The following is a 12551-nucleotide window of genomic DNA, read 5'->3' as shown; positions in this document are numbered from 1 at the left end:
TGGCCACCGTTTAATTCTCCATGGTCTGGATTTGGGGTTAATGGGATTATTTAATTTTTTTTTTTTTTTTCCTTCCAAAACCTGAACATTTTTCATAGGTATCAAATGTATCATACATGTATTGTTAGCATATAATATGGCCATCTTTAAAATCCAAGTACAAAATCGATTTTTTTGATTGATACAGAAAATTATATGCAAATTTACTAACTATGGTTTCTACACCTCCACATCTTCCAGGGAATGACAACATTGCCTACCAACCAATTTGAACATATTCTTTAACCTTGCTTCTAGTCATTCTCAACATCTACATTAACTCTGCATTCTGCTAATTTTCGAGGTTTCATGGTTTGCTTGATGTTGAGATAGGAAAAATCAAAATAGTAGGAAGAGAGATCCAAATCAATTATGGAAAGCAGAAGCTATATGAGCTATCAAATATGACACAAAAAAGCTAGATGTCGAAAAGAAATTTACTTGTACATACTAATGCTAGATGAAGAAAGCTATAAGACCATAGATTCTCACCATATTCCCCTCATCTTCCCTCTCACTGACACCTGTGATCAGTTGCTAAGTAAAACTAATAAGGAAAAAAAGGGATTTTTCAGGCTCACATATTTATACTAATAACCACAATCTTATCAAAGCACATGCAGAGCAGCATAATTTTAATGTACCCATCATTTCATACTGTAATGAGAAACCGGAGTTTCATACTGCGAAGCTTCACATCTCACATCTCCTGCATGTCTTCCTCCTCATCCTCATAGTCATCTTCCTCATCAGCAGTAGCATCCTGGTACTGCTGATACTCGGAGACAAGGTCGTTCATGTTGCTTTCCGCTTCAGTGAATTCCATCTCATCCATACCTTCCCCAGTGTACCAGTGCAAGAAAGCTTTTCTCCTAAACATGGCAGTGAACTGCTCACTCACCCTTCTGAACATCTCTTGGATGGAGGTTGAGTTCCCAATGAACGTCGACGCCATCGACAGGCCCCTGGGTGGGATGTCACAGACACTCGATTTAACATTGTTGGGGATCCATTCCACAAAATAGGATGAGTTCTTGTTCTGCACATTGATCATCTGCTCATCAACTTCCTTGGTGCTCATCTTGCCCCTGAACATGGCTGAGGCAGTCAGGTAGCGCCCATGTCGTGGATCAGCAGCACACATCATGTTCTTGGCATCCCACATCTGCTGGGTCAGCTCTGGGACAGTAAGGGCACGGTACTGTTGTGATCCACGTGAGGTCAAAGGGGCAAATCCCACCATGAAAAAGTGGAGTCGGGGGAATGGAATCAGGTTCACTGCAAGCTTCCTGAGGTCAGAGTTAAGCTGACCAGGGAACCTGAGGCAGCAGGTGACACCACTCATGGTTGCAGAGATCAAGTGGTTCAAATCTCCGACTGAGACAGAACAAACAAGGGTTAGCCAAGACAACAGAAAAGAAAAATAAAAATCAAGTATGCACAGAACATCAAAATGTAGAACGTAAAATCAGCAATAGCAGGGGGCCAAGAGCCATATCCAAGAGAGAAGAATTATCAGGATGCTACAACATGATATCACTTTGAAACACATCAAAAGTGGCAGGATGTAATACCGGGCAACAAATTATCAGTAAAGCAAAACATGGGTCTGGCCTAGTTGACCTGAAGTTCAAAGTGACCACCATAGGTCAACTAATGCTCATCATGAAATCACATCCTTGGATCCATATAGAACAATACAACTAACTAGGCTCAATCATAGTTGTAAGGTGACTGGTCAAATTGGTCACCTAGGCAGGTACCTTGTTGGTTTCGCCTTGCATCACCCCCCCCCAATGCCTTGGATCACCTAGACACCATGACAACCATGGGCTCAACAAAGCCTTAAATTTCTAAAAGTAATGATGTCATAACTGAATTTCTGATACAATGAATAACAATTACCATAGAAAAAATCGATGCAGGTAAACTTGAATCCACATTAGATATGAAATTAGTACTTATGAGCACATGTTGGCTTTCAGTAGCCATTCCAAGAACCACCAAAAAGGAATTGGGATACCCGGTAGATTTCACCTATGGATATTCCAGGAAGACTCATGTTTGCTTTCTTCATGTGTGATTTCAATCACAGATATAATTTCAACCACTTGGAACAATTTTTAATTTCCCAGTGCAAACACACAAATTTAGTTGAACATACAATTTATTGATCAGTCTAAGGAGTAAAGACCAGTGATTGTATTAAGCTAGGTTGGGAAATCTGGCTTTAGTAGGCCATCAGTTCCTAGACCAATTCCTTAAGCATAATCTAGAACATCTAAAACATATAGATCCGTCCTCAGTTGTGAGACCAGACATAAACAAGTAACTGTTAACTCAGCAAGGTACCTTCTAGACATATAAAATATGGAGACAAGATGTGAGAACATAAGAAACACTTCACAACCTAATAATTACAAACCCAGGAACAATTTTTCACACCAGTCCAGATAGAACGAGATTCTGGGGCAACATATACTTACAGCTAGGAGTTGTCAGCTTCAGCGTCCTGAAGCATATATCGTATAAGGCCTCGTTATCTAGCACCATACACTCATCTGCGTTCTCTACCAACTGATGAACAGAGAGTGTAGCATTGTATGGCTCCACAACTGTATCCGATACCTTTGGGGAAGGAAAAACAGAGAATGTAAGCAACATGCGGTCAGGGTATTCTTCCCTGATCTTTGAGATCAGCAAAGTCCCCATTCCAGAACCAGTTCCTCCACCGAGAGAGTGGCATACTTGGAAACCTGCACAAATTTTCAGGATAAGAAAATTAGAACATAGATCAAGCTAAATTTCAAGTCCAACTTGAGTATTACTTGGTAAATGAAAAGAAAACTCAAAAAATATCTCATTCAACAAGAAAATTGCCAGTTCAACTTTCGATTCCTTGAAGATCTTTAAAACAAAGTACACAGATGTCCCAAAAACAGAATGAAGGGAAAAATCCACAAAATGAACAAGAGATCCCTAAAAGATTACTACCAAAAATTCACAGTAGAGACAATAATATAGGTCCACGATCCTCCATAAAACTTGAAAAAAAAAATTCCTTAATTCCTGAAATCAAAACAAAATATCAAGAAAAGAAACACTTACCAGCGCAATAGCATTGCAAGAAACCGAAGAAAAGTGAGATAAAAGTCACCAAGTAAATCAATTATACCTTGAAGACAATCACAGTTCTCAGCCTCCTTGCGCACAACATCAAGAACCGAGTCAATCAACTCTGCTCCTTCCGTGTAATGCCCCTTGGCCCAGTTATTCCCGGCACCAGACTGTCCAAAAACAAAGTTATCTGGACGGAAGATCTGACCGTACGGTCCAGTCCGTACACTGTCCATGGTTCCAGGCTCCAGATCCATGAGCACTGCACGAGGAACAAACCTACCGCAAGAAGCTTCGTTGAAGTAGACATTGACACGTTCCAGTTGCAGATCTGAGGTACCGGTGTACCTTCCGGTTGGATCTATGCCATGTTCATCACAAACAACCTCCCAGAACTTCGATCCGATCTGGTTACCGCATTGCCCACCTTGAACGTGAAGGATTTCTCTCATTTTTGACTGAAATCAGAGACGGTTAAACAAAAATCAGAATAAGAAATCTGCAAACACTTAATGGAACGAAATTCACTCCAAGTACATCAACCAAGAGGGTAAATTTACCTGTGAAGAGTAAAGAACTTTGAAATGTAGGTGTAGATGTAGAGAGATCAAGCGAAGAAAAGAGCTCGATTGGGGATTGAGGAAAGAAAAAGAACCCTAGAAATGGTTAAATAGATGAGAGGAGTGAAGGACAACAGAGAGATATCGGACGGTCGGTGTCCTTTCCCTCCTTTTTCTTGGAGGCCGTTGGATGCCGTTAGATGGTAGTATTGGACGGTAAAGAAAGTCTTAAGCTTAAATTAAATAGCTTCTGCCTGTTTTCAAATAACGGGGGTGTAATGACAAATATATCCTGAAAGTGAAAGGACATAAATGTTCTTATTTTGTGTTCAAGCGAGGTGACTTTATGTTCATGAAATGACGGATATATCCATATTTTTGTCCAGAAATTTTCACGGCAACCCTCCATGTCGTCCGTGAGATTTTTTGCTATGGATAGTAGTGGTAGGGACCACTAGATTACCAATACTTGGAAGGGAAAACAATGCTTCCTGGCCACATAGCCCCAGCACCCAGACAACGAAGGGGTGAAATAATCACCTTGCCCCTGTGAAATATATAAAATATTCACTTCCTGTGGATGCTTTTGTTGACCTTCTCATCAGGTCAATGTTGAAGTTGGGCCCACGCCACTAGGTAACATTCTTTCCTATTTTGAAATTTTTGTATGAAAATTGGTAAAATGATCGAAGTTATACAGTAGATCATACACACTACAAATAGGTTTTAAAAACAGGAATCGATGATAGAATTTGTACATGTTGATTCATATTCAAATCGGATTGGAATTGATCCAAACTGATCCCAAGAACCCTAGGACGGACAATTTGATATGAAAACCTATTGATTCAAGTGAATCTTGGCATGAGTATTTTGATTCAGAACAGTAGAAATCGAAATCAATCCCAGTCAAGAATCAATCCGATCACCAATTTTTGAAACTCTGCACTACGAGGATTTGATGAAGATTTTAATCCATCCTTGAGGTGAGTCTTTCAAATTCATATGGTCCACTGAACCTGGACCAAATCAATCCCTTTAGTGTAAATTTGGCTAGAACTGGAGCAACCAAAACCCATCTCAAAGTTGTTCTTAATCATATATTTGGTGTTGATGATGTGGATTTTGAAATTTTGGATTTATTGGTATGCTTAGAAATAAAGATTTTCTTTTAAGTATTTCGGTTCATATTTTTATTTTTATGCTTATGGATGGATGTTTAGTTATTTGTGTGCTTATGGATGGATAATTGATTATTTTTATGCATATGAATGATTATTTAACTATTTATATATTAGGAATGATTTTTTTTTTTTTTGTATGCTTATAAAAAAATTTAGAATTATAGACACTATGATAGTGCCTAGAACTGATTAGGAATCAAAACCCTACTATTGGACGGTTCAGAATCTTAGATTTGGAACCTATTAGATAGACAGGCCAGTTCTGATCATATCCTTTGGGACCGGACTTAATTAGGACCCAAACCAATCACCCAAAACCGGACTGATTTACACCCTTCAACCTATCATACAATTTAGGCACTTCTTAAATTGTCACATTGTACATATTGCTCATGCAGTTTAGCAGAAATTACACTCCCCTCCCCTGTATGTTTCTAGTATTATAACCCTCTCCTACGAAGTTTGAAATTACACTCTCCTCTCTCATAAGTTCTAGATTCTATCAACCGTACCCTAACCGTGAGTGAGGCACCATTAAGTTATTACACTTTTTCATAAACCCCAAAATACCCCCAACTTATTACCGTCTTCTTCCTTGAGAAGAACGATGGTTTCTGAACTCTTTCTCTTCATTCCTCCATGGATTCTGAACTTTTGAAATCGAAGGTGGTTCATCTCCAAAGTTTTGGCGATCGGTGGTGGTTCATCTTGTTTGCGATTGAAGATATTACATCTTGCTGAAAATCGGAGTTGTTAATCGATGAAGATCGAAGTCTAAGGTTAGTATAAATCGCAGATTTGGGAGAGTTAGGGCTGTTGAAGCCATTCCTACCATCCTTAGACCCAACGATTCAGTGTTTTGTTGATTTCCTACCGCCGTTGTAGACCTACAACTTAGGAGTCATTCTCAGACCGGTCTCAAACCTGAAGAACATCTTGAGTCCACAGGATATGACCATCAACCCCATCATCCACCATTTCTGTTGGCAGTACTCTATTGGTTCTAATTTGTGACCCAATTGTAGGATAGGTTAACAGTGACCTATTTCTACATTACAACTGCAACCACTTCTAGTTTGCTACTTCTTCAATTGAAGCTTCTTTTGAAGGACAATATTGTTGTAGCTGATCTGTGAAGGAATACTACCTGCGTATTCCAGATTCAGGGTTTTCTTCCAAAACCTTAACTGAGGTTGATCACCCCAACCTGTGAGATCTAGCTACTGATCTTTGGAGGGTCAGCTCATCCCATCAAGACCTCCACTCGATCCTACTTGTGGCCTAATCCAAGGCCAAGTTTGGGAGATTTCTCAAAAAAGAGGTGGAAGAAGGGGGGGGGGGGGGAGAGGTGTTCTTACCTTCACAATATCAGCACCTCAATTGATTCAGGTGATCGGACTCAAGAAACCCTCAATCGAAGATCGGAGTCAGGCACCTTTCTCCCTCCAATGGCTCCAAGAAATCCAAATTGATGAACCTCGATCGGCTCTCAAGAGAGTGTTTTTTAAAGAAAGGAGAAGGGGGTAAATTAGTCATTTAACATGAACTTCTAACAAAGTTAACAACATAGGGTGGAGTTGTAATTTCAAACTTCGCAGGGGGTCTAAGTGTAATACTTGAAACACAAGGGAGGGGAGTGTTATTTCCTCTAAAATTAATTGGGCTTAATTTGCCTTTTAATTGGGATGTATTCAATGAGAACATCTTTGTTTGCTTAATGGGAAATGTGCATATGAAAGGAAGGACAATCAACAGGAGTTTCATTAACCAAAAAACAAAAAAAAAAAACTCTAAAACTTCTGGCAAAAAAAGAAAATTTAAGCTCTAAAAATTTGATATGTGACTAGTCCAAATTTCAAAGCACATATTCTTTAACTAGCTACTGAATGGGCATATGTCATCGACTCCATATCATAGTTCGAAAACTAGGTTTCGACTGGGAAGACTCGCCTGAGTCAAGTCAAAATTTGAGATTCCTAGTCAAGAGTCACGAAGACTTGCCCTGTGTTATAAAAAAAAAAAAAGACTCGAGATGAGTCAAGACGATTCTACATTGACTCGATTTTTTGGCCGAATCTTGAAAAACCCACCAAATTTGGTCATTATATCAAAAGGCACTAAAAAAAATCAAATAAAATCTCTTTACAATCCCAAATCCAATACTCTTAACTTAGAAACTTCTCCTACTTCTTTCCTTTTAGTTTTACCAAAAGGAAGTTGGGACCCAAGAAACTTCCAGTATTCCTAAATCCAAAGTTCTTATTTTATTGGAGGTTGGATTGTTGAATGATATAATTTATATTTTCTAATCCTTAACCTTAACCTAACGTTCTAACCAAGAGAAAGACTCTTGCCTACAACCCTCGAATTATTGGTATGTGGTTTTCTTTTTCTTTTTTTTCCTCCATTTTTCATATTTTTCTGTGTTTTTATGATTTATTTACATATTTATTGCATTTAAATATATATATATATATAATAGAAAAAAAAAAAGACTCGCCTTGACTGAGTTTAACCAGGTCGACTTGCTAGGTTTTTGACCGAACGAGTCGGGTCGAAAAACTTGGTTTTCCAATAATGCTCCATATGATGCAAATAGGATGCGTTAAATTAAATATTTAATTTTAGAAAAAGGGTTCTCTGGACCTAAGGCATTTTTTGCACATACACATGTGAATATTGTTTATTCATTTATTCAAGGAAAGAGAAAAAAACAATAAAATCGTGGACGTGAGGAGGCATAATGTACGCGTTAGGCTCAAGAACCTTATTTTTTATTATGCCTTGTGATGGAACTTTTTATTTTATTTTATTTATTTATTTTGGCATTTTATATGAAATACCCACCTAAAATTGTCCGAATAATAACTTATTCTAAAAATATTTAAGAATGGCTATCTCTTCGAAAACAATCAAATGCAACCCAATTGTCTCAAAATAGCATTTCTTTTTTATATAATTTTTTGTTTCATGAAAAAAATACTTTACATGTTTATCTTCATTAGAAAATTTAGGACATTTGAGCTTTGTTAGATTCCTGGTTAAATCAACTAAATAAGTTGAAATATTTAATCCGATTTTCCGTTTAACTTGGTGCACTTACTTGGTTTATCTGAATTAGGATGAACATCACATTTATGTTCCAAATAACCCTTGATGTGATACTAACCAGGTTGAGGAGAAACACCCATAAATGGAGACTATTTCCTTTGCGTTATCAACTTTCTTAATCTACAAGTAATTTTCTCAAATAATTTTTAAAGTATTATTTAGACGTGAAGAATACCTACTAGGGTTGAAATCCAATCTGTGAGCAAATAAGAAAATTAAATAAAGAAAAAATTGAATATGGCGCATATCAGAGAGAAAAGATAAAGAATGTAAAAAAAAAAGAATAAAAATACAATCTAGAAATCCCATGCTTTCCCTTTAAGACTAAACTATATTTTCTAATTACAAAGTAGGATCCTAAAAGATAATTTAATAATTAATATCTTAGTAGTATTGAAAATAATAAATTTATAGGCAAGGGAACACTTCCTGCCTGCGTGACCACTACATTAAAGCATAGGGCAATGGGAAGCCCCATAGAAGCATCTTCAATGCATAGTTTGGGGAGGGGGGAGGGGGGCAATGCGGTCGCTTTGCACCTACCTGTTACTAGGTGTAGAGGTCATAAGTGAACAGCATTCTTTTTCCCGAAGTTTATTTGTTTATGTGTGTATAAACTAGTAAACTAAATGCATTTACTTAATTAGAAGTTTAATAAATCAATTGGTTAGGTCTATAGCCCCCAAATATTCCTCTGAACTACCATATCCCTTCCAATATTTTTCGGATATATATATTTATGTCTTTGTCACGTTAAACAATTGTACTACAAATCCCTTTCCAACTAGGAAAGGAACCACACACCGCACTCAAACCAGTGACCTCTCATTATCAAAAGAGTAAGGTTAATTGCCAGCTTTTAAGAGTATATAGTTTATTAATAAAAACAAAAAATAAGAGATTTTCTTATTGACACGCTGAAGGTGTCAAATAATTAGTTTCTTATTGATACTCTCAAGTTGCCAAATAATTAGTATACTTACTTTTTGGCTTTTTGGTATAACATACAATTTTGGGTAAATGGCAGCTACGCTATCGAATGTTTTAGAAATTATACATTAGGTATCCGACATCTTACATATTATACCTGAATCGAATTAACATTGTTATATCCAAACCCAAATCTGGTCTAATTTATACCTTTTAATAAAATGCACCAAGAGTGTTAGCACCGGTGATCTATGAATAGTAACGGTTTATTGTATGGAGGGACGGAATAACCCATCATGCCAGTGTAGACAATGTAGAGAAAATTGGAAGGGTTTCAGACCTCCGAAGGACTCCACTCAAGCATTATGGATATACCTCATTTATTGTGCACAAGTCCATGTAGGAACCGCCTCCCCAATTGGGTGTACTGAAGAAATTCAGTTAAGACAGTACAAAAGGTCTACTGATTGAACATCTATCAGTGGATTTGTATTACCCAAATTAGGTAAATGGTTGTGGAGCCTGATATATCGCAATCGTACTTCCCAATATGTTTACCTATGTGTGACCCATCACTTCTAAGGTTTAAAAAGGCCTTTAGAGCCAAGGTGATAGATCCACATGGTCCAAAAAAGTTGTTAATGAGTTTTGAGTTTTTAACCAAACTAAGGCAAATAGGCATTAGTTGCTTGTGCCTATATATATGAACAAGCCTTTAAGACTCATTAATTTACAACCCAGAAACTTAGGAGCATGATGTAGACTGTGCATATGATAGTTGTGCCTATTGTGAGTAATGAGCAGGGATTGATGCTGCCCATGATCATTTTGTGTGTTTTTGAATGATCAAACTTGTGAATTATTATGAGATATGTCTTGATACTTTAATTTTGGAGATAAACTTGGTTGTTGTAATAACATTATCGCTCTTAGAATTTCCCAGTGTAAGAATCATCGTTTATATATTATCTTATTCCATTGTACATGATCTTAGAACGATCTTTATTATGGATTGTAAGGGTAAGGTACTGCTTCAGAGATTCTGGCAGTCTTGTAAGACGACGGTAAACGTCCTAGTCACATCTTCGGCATCCTAGAAAGGGCGGGATGTGACAAACATCACTCATGTTAATCAAAATTTATTTAATTTTCAATTTTACCCTTTTATATCCTTACAATCTTCTTCTCATCCCCCAATTCATCACCCCCACCACGTACCCTTATCCCACCCCTCCCCGCCATCTAGATCCTTAACGACCAACATTTACCTTTGCCCCACCCCCACCATTTCTTACACCTGTCCCATGGCTATAACAGTCCTCCCACGCCACCCCATCCTCCTCTATCTTGTACAACTGGAACAATAGTAGCATTGCCATCTTGAAGGGCGACACGCAACAATGCGTATTGATGCAGGTAACTACAGATTTCCCTTTCTTGTCTTGGATCTCTACAATCACCACTGCATGCAAGCCGTGATCCACAAGCAGTCATGTAGTGGTCTTGCCGATGGGGCTAGTACCGCTTTGACGATGGCCAATTTTCCAAAAAATAAAAAGGAATCTCCTATAGTCCCTTTTTTTTTTTTTTTAATAACCAAACCGAGATTTCATCTTCTCTCCGATCATGAAATCCTCCAATATCTTTCCTCTCTATAGTGTGTTGTCGCCACCCCGAGCATTGACCTCGGACCACATTGACTAGGTTGAGTGCCGCCTAAGGGGAATTGCAATCACCGATGCCCTTGTGAATTTTCTCCAGTATAGGGGTGGTTCGGGAAGGGGGCAGAAGGAGGTTGTAGCGGGGGGAGGTGGGGCAAGATTGGGGTTGCAGTGTGGATGGGAAGGAAGAACAGATGATCAAAATCACCAGATCTTTTGGTGATTCTCGTTGTGAATTTTCTCACCATATTCTTTTGTTCTCATTCTGATGAAGCTAATCAAGACGAAGAAAACTTCATGCTTTGAGTTCCGAAAAGACAACTCTTCAAAGGTTGATATTCATAAACGATACTCGTGCTCAGGTTGACGGTAGTTTACTGGTGGGTAAGGGCGGTGTGGGGTAAGCTATAGGAGTGACAAAGACTTGGTTATGGTTGTAGGGGCTACAATGAAGAGGGTGGAATGGGCAGCAATGGGTGTGGGCTCAAATTTGTGGTGCTGGGGCTCGACAAGGTGCATCAAGGGTAGTCGTGGGAATGCGTGGCGTTTAAAGGGAGGATGAGGGGTTGGAATAGAGGGAAGGGAAGGGAAGGGAAGGGAAGGGGTGGGAACAGGAAGGGATTGGGTTGGATTCTGCTTGAACATGGAACTGGATTGCAGGTAAGTGGTGGGGCAGTGGCATTGGCAAAGTGGAAGGAGGGGGAGACGGTAAGTTGAAGATGATGTGGATCCTTTTTTTCTTCTTTTCTTTTAATTTAAAAAGAAAAAAAAGCAGTTTATAAGGGTAAAATTGGAAATTAAATAAATTTTGATTAACTTGGAATAATGTTAACCCAATTTAGGTACCCCAAACATGGTATGTGGAGCATCGGTTACCTAAGCTATAATTCTCAAAACGTATGTACCCTAGGTATCATTTATTCTACAATTTTTTTCTAAATGAGGGTAAATAATTCCATTTCACATACCTACTTGAAAAATATGTAATGACAATGACACATTTTGATAATAATACAATGAAAATTTCAACTTATTTTTAAAAACCCTTTTATACCCTTAACATTAAAAACTTAAGAATAAAAGAAATGACAATTAAAAGAAGGTGTCAAATTCTAAATACACCAATAAGGGATTGTCATTCTGACACTTAAAAAAAGGTATAAAACTTCTATAATTTTGTCTACGGGGCCTACAAAGACATGGTTGCAAAAGGATGGAAAACATATTTGCTACCTATTTATTATTATAAAAAAAAGAAAAATGTATAAACGATAAAAAAAAAAATTTAAGCAATCGTATGATACAATGAAAGTAAATAGTTTGGTAGGAATTTGCTATATATGTTGACAATAATGCATCTTATAAGTTTTATTTGTCTCTAGTAGGTAATTCTATAGCTAAATTTTAATGTGATAATTGTCAAGAAAGTCACATCTTATAAGGCATAAATTTTATTTCTCTCTAATAAGTTGTTATATAGCTAGAGTTTAACATGATAATTGCCAAGGAAGTCACATCTCTTAAGGGTTTATGATGAGGAGAAGTTTGGATTACTTTGGTACATTCGACAATATAATGGTATTGGTGGGGTTAAATCTTAGTTATTTAAACCGCATTTTAAGTGTCGTTTTATATTTTTATATTGTTTTCTGAATTGACGATATCAACGATGTTTCCAAAAATTGTTTTATTCTATTTTTTTAATGAAAGGATCTTTTTTTTTTCTTTTTAAAATTGGTAACTGAATTTATTTTTTTTAATATTACATAAGTTTATGGGTTGAGGTTTTCTCGTCGGTCACCCCATATGAGAATCTTTTGAGGGGTGCTTTCTGAACCGTTGGATCTAAATTTCATTATGCTGAAGTGTTGATTTAGAATAAGTGGTATGCATAACAATACAGTTTATATAATTCTAAGAAACCCTATTTTTTTGGTAGAAGAGTTTAT

General features: G+C 37.3%; 1 protein-coding gene across 1 annotated transcript; it reads right to left on the bottom strand.

Moving 5' to 3' along the window:
- Positions 1 to 409: 409 nt before the first annotated feature.
- LOC122076685 (tubulin beta-1 chain) lies at positions 410 to 3869 on the bottom strand. Its single transcript, XM_042642125.1, has 4 exons — positions 3717 to 3869; positions 3215 to 3614; positions 2526 to 2795; positions 410 to 1416 (listed from the first exon to the last, which is right to left on the bottom strand). Exons 2-4 carry the CDS (start codon positions 3606 to 3608, stop codon positions 740 to 742), a joined length of 1341 nt encoding a protein of 446 aa, XP_042498059.1. The 5' UTR covers positions 3609 to 3614; positions 3717 to 3869; the 3' UTR covers positions 410 to 739.
- Positions 3870 to 12551: the final 8682 nt, after the last annotated feature.

The sequence above is a fragment of the Macadamia integrifolia genome, chromosome 4 (genome assembly GCF_013358625.1).
Source record: "Macadamia integrifolia cultivar HAES 741 chromosome 4, SCU_Mint_v3, whole genome shotgun sequence".
NCBI lineage: Eukaryota > Viridiplantae > Streptophyta > Magnoliopsida > Proteales > Proteaceae > Macadamia > Macadamia integrifolia.
Note: the sequence above shows the minus strand (reverse complement) of the source record. Positions and strands in the feature narration are given on the sequence as shown.